The 26,608-nt window shown below is 43.7% G+C and overlaps 1 protein-coding gene across 2 annotated transcripts in view; it reads right to left on the bottom strand.

Annotated features, from left to right (window-relative positions):
• The window catches only part of MYO18B (myosin XVIIIB), a 451,547-nt gene that overhangs the window by 274,163 nt on the left and 150,776 nt on the right, over window positions 1-26,608 (bottom strand). For both annotated transcript variants that reach the window (XM_083146506.1, XM_083146515.1), the window contains 2 exons: window positions 17,733-17,842; window positions 1,715-1,780 (listed from right to left, as the gene is read on the bottom strand). In XM_083146506.1, coding sequence (XP_083002632.1) covers window positions 1,715-1,780; window positions 17,733-17,842 — 176 coding nt within the window. The remainder of the gene's footprint in view (window positions 1-1,714; window positions 1,781-17,732; window positions 17,843-26,608) is intronic.

Here is a 26,608-nt window from a genome sequence, read left to right as displayed (position 1 = left end):
GACAAAACCATGTGCACTGCAGGGGGGGCAGATGTAACATGTGCAGATAGAATTAGATTTGGGTGAGTTATTTTGTTTCTGTGCAGGGAAAATACTGACTGCTTTATTTTACACTGCAATGTAGATCTCACTTTGAAGAAAAACCCCACCCAAATCTAATTCTCTCTGCACAAGTTACATCTGCCCCACCCGCAGTGCACATGGTTTTGTCCATCTAAGAAGGATTTTGTCAGAAAGAATGAACTAGAATAACCCCCAATGTGTGAAGCACTTTGAGTCCTATTGGGAGAAAAGTGCTATATAAATATCATTATTATTATTATTATTATTATTATTATTATTATATTCAGAATTGTATATATGCTGTAGGGTTTATTTTACAGTATGTCTTTCTTATTAAAAGGATAATAGTCAGTGTGCTGGTGCCTCAGTCCCTGTGCATTGAAAATGATTCTATTAATATACTGTAGGTATTTACCAGGAAAGTAAATGTACAGCGGTGGTCTGAAGGAGATATTTATTATACTCCTAGAGATTATATTTCATGAGAATAACTATTTGGAGTTACCGATAGTGCCAGTGTAGGAGCATTGGGTTGGTATTTTTCTATTCAACTTATTTATTTTCCATATGTAATAAATAGGAGCTTGAGGCCATTGATCCAGAATAAATTAAATAACTTAAATAGGGAAAGTAATACATTTGACCTCAATGCCCCAGCACATGTGGATATACCAGTTATACTTCCCTGTGAAAAATAAAATTGGTAAATATCAGAATCTCATCAACTTACCTGTGTTATTTGTTTTTATTTATTACCAGTTACTTATATAGCGCACACATATTCCGCAGCGCGTTACAGAGAATATTGAACATTCGCATCAGATCCTGCCCCAGTGGAGCTTACACTCTATATTCCGTGCCATATATACATGCACACACATTCATGGAGGGTTTGTGACGTCAACTCGGGCCTTGATTAGCCTGTTTATCGCACAGGCAGAGTAGGCTCTGGGTTAAGCACACACTGTAAAACCCAATAAATGGTGAGTGAGTTGTTAATGGATATGCAGCTATTCCCCGTCCGGAGTGATTTTCGCAAGCTATTAATTTTGAAACCCACAGAGCAGCTATCTAAATTGCAGGGCTCTGCTAAATCAGCCTGCCGCAATAAGGTCTAAATTAGGCCCAACATTAATGAAAAGTCATTTACAAATAGAGGACGTAGATATTCTGTGTAGTGTAGGGTAAAGCGTATATAGTGTAGCACATAAAGGGCCTGATTCTGGTTCACTCCCAAAAGCAAGCTCCTTCTGTAATGGACAAAACCATGCTGCACTGCAGTTGGGGCAGATGTAACATGTGCAGAGTGAGTTAGATTTACGTGGAAGTGTTCAAACTGATATATTGCAGTGTAAAAATAAAGCAGTCAGTATTTACCCTGCAAAGAAACAAAATAACACCCGAATCTAACTCTCTCTGCACATATTACATCTGCCCCACCTGCAATGCACATGGTTCTGTCCATAAAAGAAGGAGTTTGCTTTTGCGAGTAAACCAATTATCTGGCCCACAATACAATTCAAATCATTTCACAAACCATATTTTGGGGTTTCTGTCACACAACAAATTACAGAAATATAGAATCCTTCACAAACTATAAGGATTTGCTAAAGATTTTTTTGTGTCCATTAAGAAATATTTGGGAACTTGCCTGGCTGCGGCCCATCATAAAACTCCTCTTTTCCAGGTCAAGTAGCTGGAACAGTTCCTCCACTGCCTGCAGAAAAGAAACACATTAAATGTATGTCCAAGGTTTGCTGGTTCTGTAATGCAGGATGTAAAGTGTGCTGTGTGGAATCATTACTACTTTCCTGTAATTAGCTAGACAGGCCAGCATTAAAGCTGCCCACACACGTACCAATTACCCGGTACTTTTTGTGCTAAAATAGCATTGTTGTGCATATGTTGTGCATGGGATGTGATGCTATTTTAGCACAAAAAGTACCGGGTAATTGGTACGTGTATGGGCAGCTTCAGATTGGCCTTGTTACACAGTCCTAAAGCAAAGATAAGAGTTATGTAGGGTACACACCAGGACGACCCGCTCACGATGCACAGTCAGTGTCTCGTCCGACCCGCTCACGGTGACGCGGGGGGGCACGACCCGCTCACGATGTGCACCGTGAGCGGGTCCGATCCGATGGCGACCCGCACCCGGCTGTATGGTCGTCATTGAGATCCTACCTGCAGCAGGTAGGATCTCAATAACGACCGACCGACCCGCGGGACCGCGCATCGGATCGGTATCGGTCCACACCAGGACAGAAAAAGGCCCAATCACCGCCCAATCTACATCCAATTGGTCGGAATTGGATCTAGATTGAGGGGATCGGGCCCTAGTCGTCCTGGTGTGTACCCAGCATTACAGTAACATGCACAGTAATGTAATATTATCCAGGAGATACACAGTAGGAGGGCAGGCACAGATGAGAATAGCAGGTGGCATGTCTTGCATCATTGTGACACTGCTACTCATATTTACGCAGAGGTGGCTCCTGCTATAGAGCTGCAGGACTGCAGCCCCTCCAGTTAAAATCACAACACCAGAGACAGACAGCACCAGAGCTCCGGTGCTTCCCCCTGCGGGCACCCTCCCCTACCTCCGGAGCTCTGTTTCTGGCTGTTGGTGTCTCTGACATGCTGGTAACCTCTTCTCACCAGGCTTCATAAAGCAGCAAGACAGACACAGCAACAGCCCAACCCTGTGGGGAGGAGTTCAGCATATAGTAGATTCCTATTGGAAGCTGCTACTGCTCATCATACACAGAGCTGGAAACTCCTCCCCCTCTTGGGCTGCCAGTACATGGAGTGATGACAGCAATAGCTTCCAACAGGAAGCCATTCTGTTCAAATCGCCAGAGCTACAGTGCTTCTATGGGCTGCTGTCTGCGCAGCCCAGAAGCAATTCTCTGCAGTGAGCATGCCCAGGCTTCAGTGAGCCACTCAGTGTGATGCAGCTGAAGGAAGGTATGCATTGCACCAGAGAGGTGCATGGAAGTTTATTTTATGTTAATAATATTTGTGTGTAGATCTTTATAAATAGTATAATTTTGTGTGCTTTAATTAATATTAAAGTTATTAAAAGTGTGTATTTTGCTCTGCACCTGTGTTTGTGTGCATATGAGTACATCATGTATTTATAGTACATGCATACAAACACTAGTACAGCACAAATCAAACTAATAACCTGCAAATAATTAATGACTGTTTGCAACGAGCAGTACCCAGGAAATTGCAGCCCCCAATAAGTCTAAAGGCAGGAGCCGCCACTGTATTTACGATTCATGACATCAAGCAGTAGGAGACGGAACCATGAGGATGTAATTCCCCACAAAGAGCATCATCAAGCCCCAAGGACACTCACTTCAGAATGTGTGTATGAGGGTGGCTAGCCAGGCCTACACTCTCTGTAGTATCCCTGTCATTCTGGGAAAGTATAGAGGTATCGTTGTTCCAGCTTCAGCTCCTCCAAAGGGACTTAAAAAACATTATTGAACTTATGACCATCTTGGACTAAGATACTGTAGGATCAGGAATGCTGCTCCATGATTAAGTCATGTAGTTAATATTAGTTTCAGGAACAGCGTTCCGGCTTTTTCTGTTCAAAAATAGCACTGTGCATAATAAACATAAATACTGTAGATGGCTTTACACAATACTATATTTATTCATCATGAAATGTGTTTATTTTTGGATAATTTGTAGAGTATATTATTACTGTATTGGGTATTCAATGCTGCAGCGAGCGGCCGGCGAGGGGGTTAAACAGCGAGGATTGCAGAAAACCAGCGATCCTCGCTGTTTAACCCCCGCGCCGGCCGCTCGCTCTATTCAACGTTCTGGGGAAATCCTCGCCGTCACAGGACGGCGAGAATTCCCCAAAACAGCGAGACCCGCGGCTACTGCAGAAAACTTGCAGTTTTTAGCCACAAGTCTCAGTGCTTTTGGAGCCGCATCCGCCAATTCTCCCTCGCTCAAAAAACGGAGCGAGGGGGAATTGGCGTATGCGGAGGGTGTGTTGAATGCTGTCAGGGTGAGTGGTGACAGAGAGCAGGAAGACCTGCTCGCTGTCACCACTCGCAAACAGCATTGAATACCTGCCAGTGAGTTTCAGAGGAGACCATTTTGAGTGAGAAATATAAACAGAGTTGTCTGAAACCTTTGGCGCCGTGGGACAGTTTGGTGTGACTGTAGCCACAGTACATAAGCATGCATCTGTATTTACCATATTTTCCCTCCTTTTTCCTCAGGGATACAAGAGGAAGGTTAGGGCCAGATGGCAGGAGTGGAGGCATGGTGGTTATCAAATGTGTAATTTGAAGCCCTGCCATTGTAATGCACTATTTGCAGCATTGAGTAACTGGGGGAGGGGCAATGATTCTACGATTCATGGAGAATCATGTCCCTACCCATTTTATGGAAGAAGTAGGTAGGATACAGAAGTATTGACTGTGTCCCTGGAAATTAGCCCAAATTTTTGAGTCTGCCCACAAATCGCATCATTTTGCAATGAGGGGCGGGGCTTAGAAATAATGTGTATGTGTGTGTGTGTGTGTGTGTGTGTGTGTGTGTGTGTATATATAATATATATATATAATATATATATATATATATATATATATATATATATATAAATACAGGTAAAGACCGCACTCTCACCCAGAAGGAAACAACAATGGGGTGCCCAACCAAAAGTGTAAACCCGGGAGGGTGTACACTCAAAAATAGTCCAGGAATCTGCACACTGTGGAGCAGAACGGCGAGCACTCGCCAAACACAAAAATCAGATGGTTTGTGAAATCCAAGATAATAAATAATCAGTTTATTAAGGAGTCAACAGATTCCAGCAAAGACACAAAGGTATATTTGTGTGACAGCTCCGACGTTTCGGTCCAAATCATGGACCATTATCAAGGAGCCTAAGGCACACAAAAAGAAAATACACATGGCATAAATACACTTCAGTATAAAACAGACAGTGCATTAAGTACAATAGGATATAAGTAGGAGCTTACATAGTCATCATAGGAGCATGGTAGTCAGCGTTGAAGAAAAGGTCTGCCAGGTAAGTCAGATCCAGAGTCAGCTACCAACTAAGCGCTGTCCAGGTCCCGCTATTTATGTGTTTAAAAAATGGGTGGGAGGCATGCAGCGCGCGCGCCGAATTAGCCTGTGTGACAGGCTGCTGGTACGCGCGCTGATTTCCGGAAAAACCGGAAGCTGTCAGTGGAACGCATATGGAACGCACAGCTTCCGGGTAGTCCGGGGCTGTGTGGCCAGTGCGTGCATACATAGAGAAATGCGCTGTGGTATAATATTAATATTGCGAATGCCAGTATTGGACCGGTGGCTGTATAGTTGCCACTGTGACTGGCGGAGTATAGAGGATAAAACAGATAACGCGCAATATGTAGATAGCGGGGGCTGATTATGGGTAAAGGCAGTGGAGAGAGGTAAAGTAGGGAGTGCTAAACGGAAAGAGATATATACAAAAAAAACGGCAAATGAAAGCCGGTGTGCAGGACCAGGGGTGCAAAACCCAAGGGATATAAGGGTGAGACCAAGCAATGCGGGGTGATGGAGAATGCGGTCACCCAGTTAATAAAATGTCGCTGTGTGTCAGCGGTGATCTGTCTACTGAGGTCATATGTCGACAGCTGTGATGGTGACATAATATACACAAATGATATGCAACAATAATAATGACCAAGTAGGAGGACAGGAGCGTACCAATATTCAGATATAATGATAGTATATTAAACGATCGCACCGGGTCAATGGAAGGATATACATATATATGTATATATATATATACATATAAGTATATACATGCAAATATAAACATATATATACACCCACACATCCATCACGATGTGTGCATCAGTGTATACATCAGATCAAGCGAAGTAGCTCAGAGGAGTGGAGAGATACATGCATAAAGGAGTATACATATAAAGGTCCATAATAAAATGAAATAAATAGAATGTAAAAGGGGAACACAAAGGGGAACATATATACTTAGAGAATAGGAATAATCATGATTGTTTTAGAAAAATCGACAGTGGGTTGTTCTCGTTAAGTCCACGGGGTGCAATAGTGTCTAATCGATAGATCCAGCGGCTCTCAAGTTTGCGCAGTTGGAGTCCCCTGTCGCCACCTCGGGGTGAGGGTGGTACCCAGTCTATGAGTCGGCAGCGTAGGTTTGAGTTTTGGTGGCCTGCCGCGAGGAAGTGGCGTGGTATGGGCAAATCAGCTTTTTTAGTCTCGAGGGCAGAGCGAATAGAGTTCCTGTGGTTCGCCATCCTTTCTCGGAATTTCCTGGTAGTCATTCCTACGTAAGCCAAACCACAGGGGCAATTCAACAAATAAATGATGTGGTCCATCTGGCAGTGGAGGCGGTATTTGATTTTGATGGGCTTACCGGAATGGGGATGCGGAAAAGTGGGGCCGGGGGTCATGCTGCTGCAGGTTGTATATATGTCAAGCAGCATGACCCCCGGCCCCACTTTTCCGCATCCCCATTCCGGTAAGCCCATCAAAATCAAATACCGCCTCCACTGCCAGATGGACCACATCATTTATTTGTTGAATTGCCCCTGTGGTTTGGCTTACGTAGGAATGACTACCAGGAAATTCCGAGAAAGGATGGCGAACCACAGGAACTCTATTCGCTCTGCCCTCGAGACTAAAAAAGCTGATTTGCCCATACCACGCCACTTCCTCGCGGCAGGCCACCAAAACTCAAACCTACGCTGCCGACTCATAGACTGGGTACCACCCTCACCCCGAGGTGGCGACAGGGGACTCCAACTGCGCAAACTTGAGAGCCGCTGGATCTATCGATTAGACACTATTGCACCCCGTGGACTTAACGAGAACAACCCACTGTCGATTTTTCTAAAACAATCATGATTATTCCTATTCTCTAAGTATATATGTTCCCCTTTGTGTTCCCCTTTTACATTCTATTTATTTCATTTTATTATGGACCTTTATATGTATACTCCTTTATGCATGTATCTCTCCACTCCTCTGAGCTACTTCGCTTGATCTGATGTATACACTGATGCACACATCGTGATGGATGTGTGGGTGTATATATATGTTTATATTTGCATGTATATACTTATATGTATATATATATATACATATATATGTATATCCTTCCATTGACCCGGTGCGATCGTTTAATATACTATCATTATATCTGAATATTGGTACGCTCCTGTCCTCCTACTTGGTCATTATTATTGTTGCATATCATTTGTGTATATTATGTCACCATCACAGCTGTCGACATATGACCTCAGTAGACAGATCACCGCTGACACACAGCGACATTTTATTAACTGGGTGACCGCATTCTCCATCACCCCGCATTGCTTGGTCTCACCCTTATATCCCTTGGGTTTTGCACCCCTGGTCCTGCACACCGGCTTTCATTTGCCGTTTTTTTTGTATATATCTCTTTCCGTTTAGCACTCCCTACTTTACCTCTCTCCACTGCCTTTACCCATAATCAGCCCCCGCTATCTACATATTGCGCGTTATCTGTTTTATCCTCTATACTCCGCCAGTCACAGTGGCAACTATACAGCCACCGGTCCAATACTGGCATTCGCAATATTAATATTATACCACAGCGCATTTCTCTATGTATGCACGCACTGGCCACACAGCCCCGGACTACCCGGAAGCTGTGCGTTCCATATGCGTTCCACTGACAGCTTCCGGTTTTTCCGGAAATCAGCGCGCGTACCAGCAGCCTGTCACACAGGCTAATTCGGCGCGCGCGCTGCATGCCTCCCACCCATTTTTTAAACACATAAATAGCGGGACCTGGACAGCGCTTAGTTGGTAGCTGACTCTGGATCTGACTTACCTGGCAGACCTTTTCTTCAACGCTGACTACCATGCTCCTATGATGACTATGTAAGCTCCTACTTATATCCTATTGTACTTAATGCACTGTCTGTTTTATACTGAAGTGTATTTATGCCATGTGTATTTTCTTTTTGTGTGCCTTAGGCTCCTTGATAATGGTCCATGATTTGGACCGAAACGTCGGAGCTGTCACACAAATATACCTTTGTGTCTTTGCTGGAATCTGTTGACTCCTTAATAAACTGATTATTTATTATCTTGGATTTCACAAACCATCTGATTTTTGTGTTTGGCGAGTGCTCGCCGTTCTGCTCCACAGTGTGCAGATTCCTGGACTATTTTTGAGTGTACACCCTCCCGGGTTTACACTTTTGGTTGGGCACCCCATTGTTGTTTCCTTCTGGGTGAGAGTGCGGTCTTTACCTGTATTTGTATATTGGGGTTTAGTGACCTGTTCACGACGACCTCTTGACCTGACACCCACATTAGCATCTGCCTGACATATGAGTCCTTTCCTTGACAGGTACCTCCCCAGCGCTTTATTGGATACTGGCAGTTCACTCTCTGTGACGCAGCACACCTTATACTGCTCCACTCTACCCCCACCACCCCTATTGGTTTGTCTCCCCTTCTCTCTTTTCTTTAAACTATTGTCACCCCTTGCCCCCACGCCAGTACGAATCACAGCATGGCCTCTGGAGGTCTTGGTTTTCTGAATGACAACTTATTGTCACAAGCTGAACAGGGCATCATCTCATTGACTGATGATGATGCTGAAAAAGTACTATTTGACCATTCTGATTTTGAAACCCTTCTCACTGAATCACCTACCGATTTATACCAAAAACTCCTCAAACTTAAAAAACGCGAGACGGATCTAACCCTGCACGGCCACTTTCTATCCGAATATCATAGAAAGAAATATATCCCAAGAGGTTTTCGTATTTCCAACATCCCCACTATCGGTAGACGCAACCCGACCTTCTGCAGTCGTTGGTGCGGCGTTCTTAATAAGTGTTCTTTTGACCTCCTACTACTAGTGATAGAAGAAGTAGGCACAGAGCTTAAAAAGGTTAAACAAGAAATTGATGAATTTGGTGTGGCACACTTACCAGCCATCAAAAGCGACAAATCTTGCAATCTGTTAGAAAAAATACGAACCCAGGTGGACACTTACAAACAAGAATTGATCTCATTTAAGCGCAATAAATTAACTGTGGTAACCTCCGACTACCAGAACCACACCGTATACAGGTGGCTAGCTGGAGACTCCGGTAGTGGTCGCACGCAGAGACCCTATAGACCCAGGCGCCAACCCAACCCATATCGCTTTAATACGGGCTCCTCCACATCGGCCTCAGACACTGAGCAATCTGGCACACAGTCTGATTTTTTAGGGTCAGACCCTGGCAACACCTCCAAAGCTCGCAAACCACCAAGAGGACGAGGAAGGGGCATAGACCTCACCCCCGGTGCGGCAGAATTGGGAAAACGGGTCAGGAAACCAGTACTGACCTAGTATTCAATCTATCTGACACTCCCCTGACCCCAGCCATGACCTCGCTACTAGCCAAGGGCTTGTCATTCGTCCCTACTTGTCCCCATGACAATTTCGAAACAACCATTGATATGTACAAATTCAGCCGGAAATTACGGCTCCATGAGCAATTCGCTGGCACCACCTCTACTACCCCCAGATCAACCTTTCATAAACCATCAGTGTTTGATCCCACCTCCCTCAACCCCAGCATTAAGACCTTCACCAGACTTGTTGAAAACGACATCTTACGGTCACCTCTCAAGCCTAAATATGACAACTTGACCCAAGCCGAACGGGCAGCACTAAAGGCCCTGAAAAATGACCCTGACTTGGTGATTCGCCCAGCCGACAAGGGTGGGGCGGTGGTGGTACAAAACTGGTCTGACTACCATGCTGAGGTACAACGCCAACTGACCGACACTGAGACCTACCAACTGGTACCCCAGAACCCCATCCCTGAGTTTAAAAGGAGAATTGACAAACTCCTTCTCGATGCGCTAAATAATAAATGGATCACCAAAGAAACCCACGACTACTTGACGGTAGACTTCCCGGTGTGTCCCATAATATACACCCTGCCAAAGATCCATAAGTCTCACTCTCACCCACCAGGCAGACCAATTATCTCTGCCAGACTCTCACTTCTACAGCCTCTAGCAATTTTTGTAGACAGCTTCCTGCAACCGATGGTCACCGCTGGCACTACGTATGTGAGAGACACCTCCGACTTTATCGAGAAACTTAAATCCATCAACTTCTCAACCAGCCCGATCTTACTAGCAACTATGGATGTGTGTTCGCTTTACACTGTTATACCACACACTGATGGCCTGAGAGTATTGAGAAACAGACTCGAGGCGAGACCAACACTGGATCCCCCCACCAACTTCTTGGTTGATTTGGCAGAAGTAATACTCAAGTGTAACCACTTCCTCTACCAGAAAAAGTATTACATACAGGTATCCGGGACCGCAATGGGTTCTAACCTGGCTCCGTCATATGCCTGTCTATATATGTCTGACTATGAGGACACCCACATCATGCCACACTATGGCCACCAGATCCTTTTCTACAAACGCTTCATCGACGATGTGTTCCTGATATGGTCTGACACCACTGAAGCATTCCACCAGATGGTGAACTCGTTGAATTTACTCAACAGCCCCATCAAATTCACTCATCTTGCCGACAACCAATCCATCAATTTTCTTGATATCAACATCTGCATAAATGAAGGCACCCTTCAAACCAGCCTGTTCAGAAAGCCCACTGACCGGAACACGCTGCTATCAACCACGAGCCAGCACCCCCCAGCTCTGAAGGAGCACCTACCCATCTCCCAGTACATGCGGGTTATCCGAAATAACTCCAACCATGACACCATGGAAGTACAACTTCAAGAGATGACCGATCGATTCACCCAGCGAGGATACTCAGCAACCACCCTGGGTCGGTGCCTTGGTAAGGCCAGGACGAATATGCTTTCTCCACGACCCAACACACCCACTACAGATAAGAGCCCATCAAGGATGGTATTTGTGAACCAATATGACCATGTCTCCTCCAATGTTCAGCGAAGTCTGAAGAAACATTGGCCCATCATCTCGTCTGACAAAACCCTGAAACTTCAACAATTCGGTCCACCAATGATTGCCCACAAACGAGGACCCAATCTAAAACAACTTCTCATGCGTCCAATGTTGAGCCCCTCACCCGAGAGCAACCTGACCTGGCTCCACTCCAAACGCCCTGGATGCTTCCGCTGCACTGGATGTACAACCTGCAGCAGCATGACCCCCGGCCCCACTTTTCCGCATCCCAATTCCGGTAAGCCCATCAAAATCAAATACCGCCTCCACTGCCAGATGGACCACATCATTTATTTGTTGAATTGCCCCTGTGGTTTGGCTTACGTAGGAATGACTACCAGGAAATTCCGAGAAAGGATGGCGAACCACAGGAACTCTATTCGCTCTGCCCTCGAGACTAAAAAAGCTGATTTGCCCATACCACGCCACTTCCTCGCGGCAGGCCACCAAAACTCAAACCTACGCTGCCGACTCATAGACTGGGTACCACCCTCACCCCGAGGTGGCGACAGGGGACTCCAACTGCGCAAACTTGAGAGCCGCTGGATCTATCGATTAGACACTATTGCACCCCGTGGACTTAACGAGAACAACCCACTGTCGATTTTTCTAAAACAATCATGATTATTCCTATTCTCTAAGTATATATGTTCCCCTTTGTGTTCCCCTTTTACATTCTATTTATTTCATTTTATTATGGACCTTTATATGTATACTCCTTTATGCATGTATCTCTCCACTCCTCTGAGCTACTTCGCTTGATCTGATGTATACACTGATGCACACATCGTGATGGATGTGTGGGTGTATATATATGTTTATATTTGCATGTATATACTTATATGTATATATATATATACATATATATGTATATCCTTCCATTGACCCGGTGCGATCGTTTAATATACTATCATTATATCTGAATATTGGTACGCTCCTGTCCTCCTACTTGGTCATTATTATTGTTGCATATCATTTGTGTATATTATGTCACCATCACAGCTGTCGACATATGACCTCAGTAGACAGATCACCGCTGACACACAGCGACATTTTATTAACTGGGTGACCGCATTCTCCATCACCCCGCATTGCTTGGTCTCACCCTTATATCCCTTGGGTTTTGCACCCCTGGTCCTGCACACCGGCTTTCATTTGCCGTTTTTTTTGTATATATCTCTTTCCGTTTAGCACTCCCTACTTTACCTCTCTCCACTGCCTTTACCCATAATCAGCCCCCGCTATCTACATATTGCGCGTTATCTGTTTTATCCTCTATACTCCGCCAGTCACAGTGGCAACTATACAGCCACCGGTCCAATACTGGCATTCGCAATATTAATATTATACCACAGCGCATTTCTCTATGTATGCACGCACTGGCCACACAGCCCCGGACTACCCGGAAGCTGTGCGTTCCATATGCGTTCCACTGACAGCTTCCGGTTTTTCCGGAAATCAGCGCGCGTACCAGCAGCCTGTCACACAGGCTAATTCGGCGCGCGCGCTGCATGCCTCCCACCCATTTTTTAAACACATAAATAGCGGGACCTGGACAGCGCTTAGTTGGTAGCTGACTCTGGATCTGACTTACCTGGCAGACCTTTTCTTCAACGCTGACTACCATGCTCCTATGATGACTATGTAAGCTCCTACTTATATCCTATTGTACTTAATGCACTGTCTGTTTTATACTGAAGTGTATTTATGCCATGTGTATTTTCTTTTTGTGTGCCTTAGGCTCCTTGATAATGGTCCATGATTTAGACCGAAACGTCGGAGCTGTCACACAAATATACCTTTGTGTCTTTGCTGGAATCTGTTGACTCCTTAATAAACTGATTATTTATTATCTTGGATTTCACAAACCATCTGATTTTTGTGTTTGGCGAGTGCTCGCCGTTCTGCTCCACAGTGTGCAGATTCCTGGACTATATATATATATGTATATATTTTGTTCATAATATGTGTGATATTTATAAACTACACCGTTGCATATTTTGTTACTAACTGTAGATGAACAGAGACTTCCTGGTCCTCTGGAGGGAAATAACCCTATATGCCTAAGTGGGCATTTATGCACAAAAACAGGTGTCTATGTTCAAAAGTAGAAGGCATTACAAAAACTCTGACCTTATTCACTAAGCAACATGCCTTGAATGCATAACTGCTGTTTGCCTTCTGCATCATTCTTCCCTAATAACCTTCCCAGGGTCTCTATAGTCTTCCAGAAAAGATTAACCGCTAACCAGGCACTCATGCTATATAACTGTTAAACCACACTGGGGCCTGGATGCAGAGACAAGACATCTGAATAAGTCATCTCAAGAGCTCAATAAGTGTAAAATGAGCCAGCTTCATTTAACCTATAGGAGGATAAGATATAGGGCATTTTTTCCATAAACCCAATTTCATCTAACATAATGATCACGTGTAGACCTGTAAATCATACATTAATGCTGATCAGCGTCTCCTGTGGTACCATCACTTTCACTTTTCAGAGGCAGTTTTAGCCATCATTCTGAGGAGCTGCTAAAACAATTATATTCAGTACATTAAAACTCCCAAGAAGAGACATTTTCATAGCTTGATATATCCAGAGTGTAGTTAGAGGTATTAGAAGAGGCGATATTACTGAACACATATGCAGAAGGTACCTTCAATAATCACATATATTTCAATATTGATGTCAAGCAGCAGGAATTGCTGCTCTGTTGCAACAGCGACATTCCTCTGACAGAACACTAAATCCATTCTCCAGAATTTATTCTACTTAGTGCTACAGGAACCTGCATGTTAAATCTCTCATTTCATGCAATGACTGCTTTCCCCTATATTCTACACCTAAATTATTCATGGAACTCAATGAATAGTCTTTTCATCTGCTCTGTTTCTCACTGGGTGTTTGCTTACAAATTTTCACATTTCCAATGAAAAGTAACAAAAATTAACAGACATAGAGGATTCATTTGGAACAGATAAAGATAATTGCTTATAAGAATGCATGTTGTAAAATACAATAATGAAAGAGAAACTGTATTTGCAGATTTGTTTTTGTTTCTTCATGTCTGCAGAGTAAAAATTGTAATCAGGAGTTCTATTCAGGGCTGCCTACCCTCCCAGAATGGCCGGAAGGCTCCCGAAAATGGAGTCCACTTAATGCCCCCCGGAAAGGTGGGCAACCCTCCCGGATACTGGCGGCCCCCCTGCATCTCACCCACGGCAGCCTTTTATCTCCTGTGATTTGCGGGTTTTCGGGAAGAGGGGCGGGGCTAAAGATGCTAATCATGTCATTTAGCCCTGTTCCCTCCCCCGAAGACCCGCAATTTGCAGGGTTTGCTGTACTGGGGGCGGGGCCCCACCACCGGACGTGCTGCTGACAGTCTCCTCTTCGGGCTTTTCCCAGAGAGTAGATTTTAAAAGTAGGCAACCCTGAGTATATTACAGACAAAAAGGAAGTCGCACCTACACCACGCAGTTCCACCCTGCGTTGGGCTGCCGGCTAATGTATTTTCAATGAGTTATGCTAGCGACAAGTTGGAGGATAGATGCTGCGGACTATATCTGTAGGAAGGTTCGGTACTTATGTAGTAGCCAGGCATCCAATTTGCATAAGTACGCTTACTTAGGGAAATCGCATCTCATGTGCCTTTTTATGGGCCATTCGATGCGATGCAATGCGATTTTCCTATGTAATTTATTCACTGCTTTCTTGGCCCCGTGGGGTCGAATCGCACCTCCCGCAAAATCGCATGCGATTTTATAGGGTGTGATGCCATTACATTACATATACACTTGTATGACATACAATGAGGTTTGAGGCACCCCCCCGCTATCCATGCCACGCCGAAGCGTGGCGAGCGGCGGTGGAACGCGTCCTCCAACCTTTTCATACCCCCACTATCCAGGTCGGTGTGGAGTTGATTTTATATAGTGTGGCGAGCGCAGCAAGCCACCGAGCCCAAAGCGTGGCGAGCGCAGCGAGCCCCGCGGATTACTTTACATGTATTCTGCATCCACTCGCCACGCTTCGGGCTCGGTGGCTCGCTGCGCTCGCCACACCATATAAAATCAACTCCACTCTGACGTGTATAGTGGGGGTATGAAAAGGTCGGAGGACACATACCGCCGCCGCTCGCCATGCTCCAGGGTGGCGTGGATAGTGGGGGGCTTAGTGGGCACCCGGCTACTACATAAGTACCGAAGGTTCTCCTATAGGGAAATAAGCACTGACACCCAAGGATAGGTGTTATCTATGGCATAATGGTCGACCAGGTTACCAAGGTTCTTGTTGTGCTGTATGAGTCACACAACAATGTTGCATTGGGGTCACTAGGATGAGAAGAAAGGGAAAATATGTGAGGAGATGTTCTTACAGTGGGGATGTAATGGGATAGAAAAGGTTTATGATGGTTGTGTGGGCGGTTCCAGAATTTGCTAAGCTTGCCTGAAGAGATGAGTTTGCAGGGAAAGTTTGAAGGATTGGAGGATTGGAGATTAGGGGAAAGTCTTATTGTGAGTGGGATAGCATTCAATAAAGTTGGTGCAGCCAAAAGACAGTCCTACAATCTTAAATGGAAACAAATATTGAGTGTCGGTGAGACTTATAGTTCTTGTGAAGAGTGAAGAGGTCTGGTTGGAAGATATTTTGACATAAGTGAAGAGATGTACATACAGTAAGTGTAGTTTGGTTAATGGCCTTTTGTGTGAGTAAATGTATATTATATTGAATATGGTAGAATATAGGTAACCAGTGGAGGGACTGACATAGTGGATCAGAAGACAATCAATGTCTTGCTATAAAGATTAGCCTCACAGCTGCATTCAGAATTGTAGTAGGGAGAGTCTCTAAACAATGTGGGAGATGAGATTAGAGTTTATGCAGTGTCTTGTGTAAGCTATGCAGTGCCTGATTAACCAATAGGCTGATTAGGCTGCAGAATAGGGCGCCAGGACTGGGTGGGGCGGCTTGCAGGTGACAGCTGAGGAATAAAATGAAGGTCTAATTTATTTCATGCCGGTTAGCTATCACCCGTTCCAATGTACTGTGGGGGTAACTTTCTTATGGTAACTGACAGATGGCTGTGCCAATGTAACTTACTGATTGAACCATTTATGCACACTGTGCTACAGCGCCAGCTGGGCAGCCTAAAGCCAAAGGCTCCTTCACACACCACAAGCATTAGATCAGGGGTCCTCAAACTATTTTGCTCTGAGACCTCATCAGACAATAAAAATAATTACCCGAGTAAGTTACTGCAGATGGTCATCACATCACATGTGCAGGCAGCAGACAGCACACACATGGCAGCATTGTAGAGGCACAAAATAATGGGAGGAGTCTAATATAACAGACAATTCAACAGATTTTTCGGACTCCTTGACTGAGATTAGAGAAGTCACCAGCTTGATGGTTAGCAACATGGAGTCGCGACCCCATGCTGAGAAGGTCGGGACCCACTTTGGGGTCAGGACCCACAGTTTGAGAACCACTGCATTAGATCATACATGCCAGCTGTATAACCTTCGTTACATGCACATGGACAGTAAGAATGGCGGGTCCCTGAGTGCCCCTACATGTGTGTCTAGCAGCACTACAAAGAAAGCTAACTGTGTATAAACCTTGGGCACCTGGGAACTTTAATTAGTCCCTGAAGATATGGTTGTTTTTGGATATGTTTTTTAGATGCATGTAGCATCATTTTGAGACACATTGAATGTGGGAAACAAAGGACCATTCAGATTCAAAGATGACACAGAGGCAACAAGCCTGAGGAGTAGGATTGGTTATTGAGTTCTTAACAGTGATAGAGATATCAGGTTGGTAACTGCAGTACTATTGGTAGGTGCAAATATAAGTAATTCAGTTTTGGAATTCTCTCACCTCCCCAGATGCAAACAAAACCCCATATATGCCTTTTAAGCGCCAAGCAGACCTCCCCCACAGCCAGGAACCTCAGCTGGGCACACAGGGGGAAATCCATTCGCAAGTGATGAATAAGTCTAGACTTACTTAGCGCTGTGAATGCTATAGGGAGATGGATGGCACTGATAACATCAGCAATGGCCCTTCCTCCCAGCGGCCGGCTAATGCCTGAATATTCTGGGGCATTCCCAGAAAATGCTGGGTTACCGCCCCCCAAATGGTCACAGAGCGTCAATCTCCCTGCTAGCATTCGCTGGTTTCATTCGTACAGACGGATCACACATGCGCACAACGTACTGTAATCAGCAGGGCTGCAATTTCGCAGCCGTGCGTGCAGGTCTGAATCGGCCACTAAATTGCCACTTTAGAGATTCACAAAGATACCTGGAAAATGTAAAACATTCTATGAAAATAAAAGATATTAGAGATAAGGTCTTCATTATAACCAGTTCAGGTGTCATTATTATACACATCATGAAAGGTTATTTTTGATGCTGCAGATATCTGGCAGCAGAGTATAGTTCCTTGCAGAAAAAATGACATGAAGTTTAAAATAAATACAATATCAAACAACTTAATGCTCGCCTACATGTCGGTATAATGGTTTGTGAATGTTTCAGGATGCCTTTTTGTATTGGGTAAACTTCTTCTAATTATACCAATATGTTTCCATGCTGAAAAGTAGGATATTAATCTTGTATTACGATGCACAACTTGCTTTTTTTTATACCTTTCTCTGATCCACGGGTTCATAGGTAGAAGTATACTTCTTCATAACCTGTGATGCCAGGATTTGAAAGCGAAGTCTAAACTCTGTGAGCCCCATGCGGTCCGCATAACCTGTCAATGTGAACAATAAAAAAATAATTATACATATTGTCTATAAACTGTGGTCATTAGTATGGATGTCAACTCCATTTTGTATATTCAGTTTATCTTAGCTTTCTACAAATATGATCCTTAAATAGTGCATGAAAAGACAAAGGCACAGAAACTCAAGAGACATATGTTGGTAAAAGAGATGAGTCATCGACATGACATCATCTCTACAATGCATACAGCAGGACACCTAGTAGTCATACATACATACATACTGTAGGCCAATCATTCTCAAACTTTTTTGAATCACAGCACCCTAGAGTAACAGGTCACCCCTAGTGCGAAAGTTAAATTTTGTAAATTAAAATATATATATACAAATGCTAGTGTAGGACTTGCAGTGAAATGGGGTCCCTTGGCGATGGGCTGCAAGCTTAAATGCATTGATCAATTCATGAACTAAAACCCCATTATTTATTTGATTGATTGTATACTAAGGTGAGTTAGTTCATTATGGAGAGTGTTGAGTCCCTGTATTTGTATTTATTAGAGCATGTGGTCACAGGCCACTTTCACCCCAACCTGGGAATGGCGAGTGCTGTTTGCACCCCATTCGCAGGGATGGCGAGTGTTGTGGTACTCTGTATGTGTGTATATATGTGGGTTAATTTTTATTAACCTTTGTTACTGTGATCATAGCTTTCTCTTTCACCCCAGATGAGCTAATTTATCTGTAACCTGTTACAGCTGCCCCTTTAATTCTAAGTCAGGTGTTGTGTTAGGTGACTGCCTCATCTTTAAAAGCCATAAGGCACTTGGCAGGTGAGCTTTAAACCAGGAAAATACACATGTCCACTTTAGCTATGATGTGTCGGCAGTTGGCAGGCTCTTGAGAAACAAATGCTAGTGTAGGACTTGCAGTGAAATGGGGTCCCTTGGCGATGGGCTGCAAGCTTAAATGCATTGATCAATTCATGAACTAAAACCCCATTATTTATTTGATTGATTGTATACTAAGGTGAGTTAGTTCATTATGGAGAGTGTTGAGTCCCTGTATTTGTATTTATTAGAGCATGTGGTCACAGGCCACTTTCACCCCAACCTGGGAATGGCGAGTGCTGTTTGCACCCCATTCGCAGGGATGGCGAGTGTTGTGGTACTCTGTATGTGTGTATATATGTGGGTTAATTTTTATTAACCTTTGTTACTGTGATCATAGCTTTCTCTTTCACCCCAGATGAGCTAATTTATCTGTAACCTGTTACAGCTGCCCCTTTAATTCTAAGTCAGGTGTTGTGTTAGGTGACTGCCTCATCTTTAAAAGCCATAAGGCACTTGGCAGGTGAGCTTTAAACCAGGAAAATACACATGTCCACTTTAGCTATGATGTGTCGGCAGTTGGCAGGCTCTTGAGAAACAAATGCTAGTGTAGGACTTGCAGTGAAATGGGGTCCCTTGGCGATGGGCTGCAAGCTTAAATGCATTGATCAATTCATGAACTAAAACCCCATTATTTATTTGATTGATTGTATACTAAGGTGAGTTAGTTCATTATGGAGAGTGTTGAGTCCCTGTATTTGTATTTATTAGAGCATGTGGTCACAGGCCACTTTCACCCCAACCTGGGAATGGCGAGTGCTGTTTGCACCCCATTCGCAGGGATGGCGAGTGTTGTGGTACTCTGTATGTGTGTATATATGTGGGTTAATTTTTATTAACCTTTGTTACTGTGATCATAGCTTTCTCTTTCACCCCAGATGAGCTAATTTATCTGTAACCTGTTACAGCTGCCCCTTTAATTCTAAGTCAGGTGTTGTGTTAGGTGACTGCCTCATCTTTAAAAGCCATAAGGCACTTGGCAGGTGAGCTTTAAACCAGGAAAATACACATGTCCACTTTAGCTATGATGTGTCGGCAGTTGGCAGGCTCTTGAGAAACAAATGCTAGTGTAGGACTTGCAGTGAAATGGGGTCCCTTGGCGATGGGCTGCAAGCTTAAATGCATTGATCAATTCATGAACTAAAACCCCATTATTTATTTGATTGATTGTATACTAAGGTGAGTTAGTTCATTATGGAGAGTGTTGAGTCCCTGTATTTGTATTTATTAGAGCATGTGGTCACAGGCCACTTTCACCCCAACCTGGGAATGGCGAGTGCTGTTTGCACCCCATTCGCAGGGATGGCGAGTGTTGTGGTACTCTGTATGTGTGTGTATATATGTGGGTTAATTTTTATTAACCTTTGTTACTGTGATCATAGCTTTCTCTTTCACCCCAGATGAGCTAATTTATCTGTAACCTGTTACAGCTGCCCCTTTAATTCTAAGTCAGGTGTTGTGTTAAGTGACTGCCTCATCTTTAAAAGCCATAAGGCACTTGGCAGGTGAGCTTTAAACCAGGAAAATACACATGTCCACTTTAGCTATGATGTGTCGGCAGTTGGCAGGCTCTTGAGAAACAAATGCTAGTGTAGGACTTGCAGTGAAATGGGGTCCCTTGGCGATGGGCTGCAAGCTTAAATGCATTGATCAATTCATGAACTAAAACCCCATTATTTATTTGATTGATTGTATACTAAGGTGAGTTAGTTCATTATGGAGAGTGTTGAGTCCCTGTATTTGTATTTATTAGAGCATGTGGTCACAGGCCACTTTCACCCCAACCTGGGAATGGCGAGTGCTGTTTGCACCCCATTCGCAGGGATGGCGAGTGTTGTGGTACTCTGTATGTGTGTATATATGTGGGTTAATTTTTATTAACCTTTGTTACTGTGATCATAGCTTTCTCTTTCACCCCAGATGAGCTAATTTATCTGTAACCTGTTACAGCTGCCCCTTTAATTCTAAGTCAGGTGTTGTGTTAGGTGACTGCCTCATCTTTAAAAGCCATAAGGCACTTGGCAGGTGAGCTTTAAACCAGGAAAATACACATGTCCACTTTAGCTATGATGTGTCGGCAGTTGGCAGGCTCTTGAGAAACAAATGCTAGTGTAGGACTTGCAGTGAAATGGGGTCCCTTGGCGATGGGCTGCAAGCTTAAATGCATTGATCAATTCATGAACTAAAACCCCATTATTTATTTGATTGATTGTATACTAAGGTGAGTTAGTTCATTATGGAGAGTGTTGAGTCCCTGTATTTGTATTTATTAGAGCATGTGGTCACAGGCCACTTTCACCCCAACCTGGGAATGGCGAGTGCTGTTTGCACCCCATTCGCAGGGATGGCGAGTGTTGTGGTACTCTGTATGTGTGTATATATGTGGGTTAATTTTTATTAACCTTTGTTACTGTGATCATAGCTTTCTCTTTCACCCCAGATGAGCTAATTTATCTGTAACCTGTTACAGCTGCCCCTTTAATTCTAAGTCAGGTGTTGTGTTAGGTGACTGCCTCATCTTTAAAAGCCATAAGGCACTTGGCAGGTGAGCTTTAAACCAGGAAAATACACATGTCCACTTTAGCTATGATGTGTCGGCAGTTGGCAGGCTCTTGAGAAACAAATGCTAGTGTAGGACTTGCAGTGAAATGGGGTCCCTTGGCGATGGGCTGCAAGCTTAAATGCATTGATCAATTCATGAACTAAAACCCCATTATTTATTTGATTGATTGTATACTAAGGTGAGTTAGTTCATTATGGAGAGTGTTGAGTCCCTGTATTTGTATTTATTAGAGCATGTGGTCACAGGCCACTTTCACCCCAACCTGGGAATGGCGAGTGCTGTTTGCACCCCATTCGCAGGGATGGCGAGTGTTGTGGTACTCTGTATGTGTGTATATATGTGGGTTAATTTTTATTAACCTTTGTTACTGTGATCATAGCTTTCTCTTTCACCCCAGATGAGCTAATTTATCTGTAACCTGTTACAGCTGCCCCTTTAATTCTAAGTCAGGTGTTGTGTTAGGTGACTGCCTCATCTTTAAAAGCCATAAGGCACTTGGCAGGTGAGCTTTAAACCAGGAAAATACACATGTCCACTTTAGCTATGATGTGTCGGCAGTTGGCAGGCTCTTGAGAAACAAATGCTAGTGTAGGACTTGCAGTGAAATGGGGTCCCTTGGCGATGGGCTGCAAGCTTAAATGCATTGATCAATTCATGAACTAAAACCCCATTATTTATTTGATTGATTGTATACTAAGGTGAGTTAGTTCATTATGGAGAGTGTTGAGTCCCTGTATTTGTATTTATTAGAGCATGTGGTCACAGGCCACTTTCACCCCAACCTGGGAATGGCGAGTGCTGTTTGCACCCCATTCGCAGGGATGGCGAGTGTTGTGGTACTCTGTATGTGTGTATATATGTGGGTTAATTTTTATTAACCTTTGTTACTGTGATCATAGCTTTCTCTTTCACCCCAGATGAGCTAATTTATCTGTAACCTGTTACAGCTGCCCCTTTAATTCTAAGTCAGGTGTTGTGTTAGGTGACTGCCTCATCTTTAAAAGCCATAAGGCACTTGGCAGGTGAGCTTTAAACCAGGAAAATACACATGTCCACTTTAGCTATGATGTGTCGGCAGTTGGCAGGCTCTTGAGAAACAAATGCTAGTGTAGGACTTGCAGTGAAATGGGGTCCCTTGGCGATGGGCTGCAAGCTTAAATGCATTGATCAATTCATGAACTAAAACCCCATTATTTATTTGATTGATTGTATACTAAGGTGAGTTAGTTCATTATGGAGAGTGTTGAGTCCCTGTATTTGTATTTATTAGAGCATGTGGTCACAGGCCACTTTCACCCCAACCTGGGAATGGCGAGTGCTGTTTGCACCCCATTCGCAGGGATGGCGAGTGTTGTGGTACTCTGTATGTGTGTATATATGTGGGTTAATTTTTATTAACCTTTGTTACTGTGATCATAGCTTTCTCTTTCACCCCAGATGAGCTAATTTATCTGTAACCTGTTACAGCTGCCCCTTTAATTCTAAGTCAGGTGTTGTGTTAGGTGACTGCCTCATCTTTAAAAGCCATAAGGCACTTGGCAGGTGAGCTTTAAACCAGGAAAATACACATGTCCACTTTAGCTATGATGTGTCGGCAGTTGGCAGGCTCTTGAGAAACAAATGCTAGTGTAGGACTTGCAGTGAAATGGGGTCCCTTGGCGATGGGCTGCAAGCTTAAATGCATTGATCAATTCATGAACTAAAACCCCATTATTTATTTGATTGATTGTATACTAAGGTGAGTTAGTTCATTATGGAGAGTGTTGAGTCCCTGTATTTGTATTTATTAGAGCATGTGGTCACAGGCCACTTTCACCCCAACCTGGGAATGGCGAGTGCTGTTTGCACCCCATTCGCAGGGATGGCGAGTGTTGTGGTACTCTGTATGTGTGTATATATGTGGGTTAATTTTTATTAACCTTTGTTACTGTGATCATAGCTTTCTCTTTCACCCCAGATGAGCTAATTTATCTGTAACCTGTTACAGCTGCCCCTTTAATTCTAAGTCAGGTGTTGTGTTAGGTGACTGCCTCATCTTTAAAAGCCATAAGGCACTTGGCAGGTGAGCTTTAAACCAGGAAAATACACATGTCCACTTTAGCTATGATGTGTCGGCAGTTGGCAGGCTCTTGAGAAACAAATGCTAGTGTAGGACTTGCAGTGAAATGGGGTCCCTTGGCGATGGGCTGCAAGCTTAAATGCATTGATCAATTCATGAACTAAAACCCCATTATTTATTTGATTGATTGTATACTAAGGTGAGTTAGTTCATTATGGAGAGTGTTGAGTCCCTGTATTTGTATTTATTAGAGCATGTGGTCACAGGCCACTTTCACCCCAACCTGGGAATGGCGAGTGCTGTTTGCACCCCATTCGCAGGGATGGCGAGTGTTGTGGTACTCTGTATGTGTGTATATATGTGGGTTAATTTTTATTAACCTTTGTTACTGTGATCATAGCTTTCTCTTTCACCCCAGATGAGCTAATTTATCTGTAACCTGTTACAGCTGCCCCTTTAATTCTAAGTCAGGTGTTGTGTTAGGTGACTGCCTCATCTTTAAAAGCCATAAGGCACTTGGCAGGTGAGCTTTAAACCAGGAAAATACACATGTCCACTTTAGCTATGATGTGTCGGCAGTTGGCAGGCTCTTGAGAAACAAATGCTAGTGTAGGACTTGCAGTGAAATGGGGTCCCTTGGCGATGGGCTGCAAGCTTAAATGCATTGATCAATTCATGAACTAAAACCCCATTATTTATTTGATTGATTGTATACTAAGGTGAGTTAGTTCATTATGGAGAGTGTTGAGTCCCTGTATTTGTATTTATTAGAGCATGTGGTCACAGGCCACTTTCACCCCAACCTGGGAATGGCGAGTGCTGTTTGCACCCCATTCGCAGGGATGGCGAGTGTTGTGGTACTCTGTATGTGTGTATATATGTGGGTTAATTTTTATTAACCTTTGTTACTGTGATCATAGCTTTCTCTTTCACCCCAGATGAGCTAATTTATCTGTAACCTGTTACAGCTGCCCCTTTAATTCTAAGTCAGGTGTTGTGTTAGGTGACTGCCTCATCTTTAAAAGCCATAAGGCACTTGGCAGGTGAGCTTTAAACCAGGAAAATACACATGTCCACTTTAGCTATGATGTGTCGGCAGTTGGCAGGCTCTTGAGAAACAAATGCTAGTGTAGGACTTGCAGTGAAATGGGGTCCCTTGGCGATGGGCTGCAAGCTTAAATGCATTGATCAATTCATGAACTAAAACCCCATTATTTATTTGATTGATTGTATACTAAGGTGAGTTAGTTCATTATGGAGAGTGTTGAGTCCCTGTATTTGTATTTATTAGAGCATGTGGTCACAGGCCACTTTCACCCCAACCTGGGAATGGCGAGTGCTGTTTGCACCCCATTCGCAGGGATGGCGAGTGTTGTGGTACTCTGTATGTGTGTATATATGTGGGTTAATTTTTATTAACCTTTGTTACTGTGATCATAGCTTTCTCTTTCACCCCAGATGAGCTAATTTATCTGTAACCTGTTACAGCTGCCCCTTTAATTCTAAGTCAGGTGTTGTGTTAGGTGACTGCCTCATCTTTAAAAGCCATAAGGCACTTGGCAGGTGAGCTTTAAACCAGGAAAATACACATGTCCACTTTAGCTATGATGTGTCGGCAGTTGGCAGGCTCTTGAGAAACAAATGCTAGTGTAGGACTTGCAGTGAAATGGGGTCCCTTGGCGATGGGCTGCAAGCTTAAATGCATTGATCAATTCATGAACTAAAACCCCATTATTTATTTGATTGATTGTATACTAAGGTGAGTTAGTTCATTATGGAGAGTGTTGAGTCCCTGTATTTGTATTTATTAGAGCATGTGGTCACAGGCCACTTTCACCCCAACCTGGGAATGGCGAGTGCTGTTTGCACCCCATTCGCAGGGATGGCGAGTGTTGTGGTACTCTGTATGTGTGTATATATGTGGGTTAATTTTTATTAACCTTTGTTACTGTGATCATAGCTTTCTCTTTCACCCCAGATGAGCTAATTTATCTGTAACCTGTTACAGCTGCCCCTTTAATTCTAAGTCAGGTGTTGTGTTAGGTGACTGCCTCATCTTTAAAAGCCATAAGGCACTTGGCAGGTGAGCTTTAAACCAGGAAAATACACATGTCCACTTTAGCTATGATGTGTCGGCAGTTGGCAGGCTCTTGAGAAACAAATGCTAGTGTAGGACTTGCAGTGAAATGGGGTCCCTTGGCGATGGGCTGCAAGCTTAAATGCATTGATCAATTCATGAACTAAAACCCCATTATTTATTTGATTGATTGTATACTAAGGTGAGTTAGTTCATTATGGAGAGTGTTGAGTCCCTGTATTTGTATTTATTAGAGCATGTGGTCACAGGCCACTTTCACCCCAACCTGGGAATGGCGAGTGCTGTTTGCACCCCATTCGCAGGGATGGCGAGTGTTGTGGTACTCTGTATGTGTGTATATATGTGGGTTAATTTTTATTAACCTTTGTTACTGTGATCATAGCTTTCTCTTTCACCCCAGATGAGCTAATTTATCTGTAACCTGTTACAGCTGCCCCTTTAATTCTAAGTCAGGTGTTGTGTTAGGTGACTGCCTCATCTTTAAAAGCCATAAGGCACTTGGCAGGTGAGCTTTAAACCAGGAAAATACACATGTCCACTTTAGCTATGATGTGTCGGCAGTTGGCAGGCTCTTGAGAAACAAATGCTAGTGTAGGACTTGCAGTGAAATGGGGTCCCTTGGCGATGGGCTGCAAGCTTAAATGCATTGATCAATTCATGAACTAAAACCCCATTATTTATTTGATTGATTGTATACTAAGGTGAGTTAGTTCATTATGGAGAGTGTTGAGTCCCTGTATTTGTATTTATTAGAGCATGTGGTCACAGGCCACTTTCACCCCAACCTGGGAATGGCGAGTGCTGTTTGCACCCCATTCGCAGGGATGGCGAGTGTTGTGGTACTCTGTATGTGTGTATATATGTGGGTTAATTTTTATTAACCTTTGTTACTGTGATCATAGCTTTCTCTTTCACCCCAGATGAGCTAATTTATCTGTAACCTGTTACAGCTGCCCCTTTAATTCTAAGTCAGGTGTTGTGTTAGGTGACTGCCTCATCTTTAAAAGCCATAAGGCACTTGGCAGGTGAGCTTTAAACCAGGAAAATACACATGTCCACTTTAGCTATGATGTGTCGGCAGTTGGCAGGCTCTTGAGAAACAAATGCTAGTGTAGGACTTGCAGTGAAATGGGGTCCCTTGGCGATGGGCTGCAAGCTTAAATGCATTGATCAATTCATGAACTAAAA

This window comes from Crinia signifera, chromosome 1 (genome assembly GCF_055691185.1).
Source record: "Crinia signifera chromosome 1, ASM5569118v1, whole genome shotgun sequence".
In the NCBI taxonomy this organism is placed as follows: Eukaryota; Metazoa; Chordata; class Amphibia; order Anura; family Myobatrachidae; genus Crinia; species Crinia signifera.
This window is presented reverse-complemented; position numbering and strand designations above follow the sequence as displayed.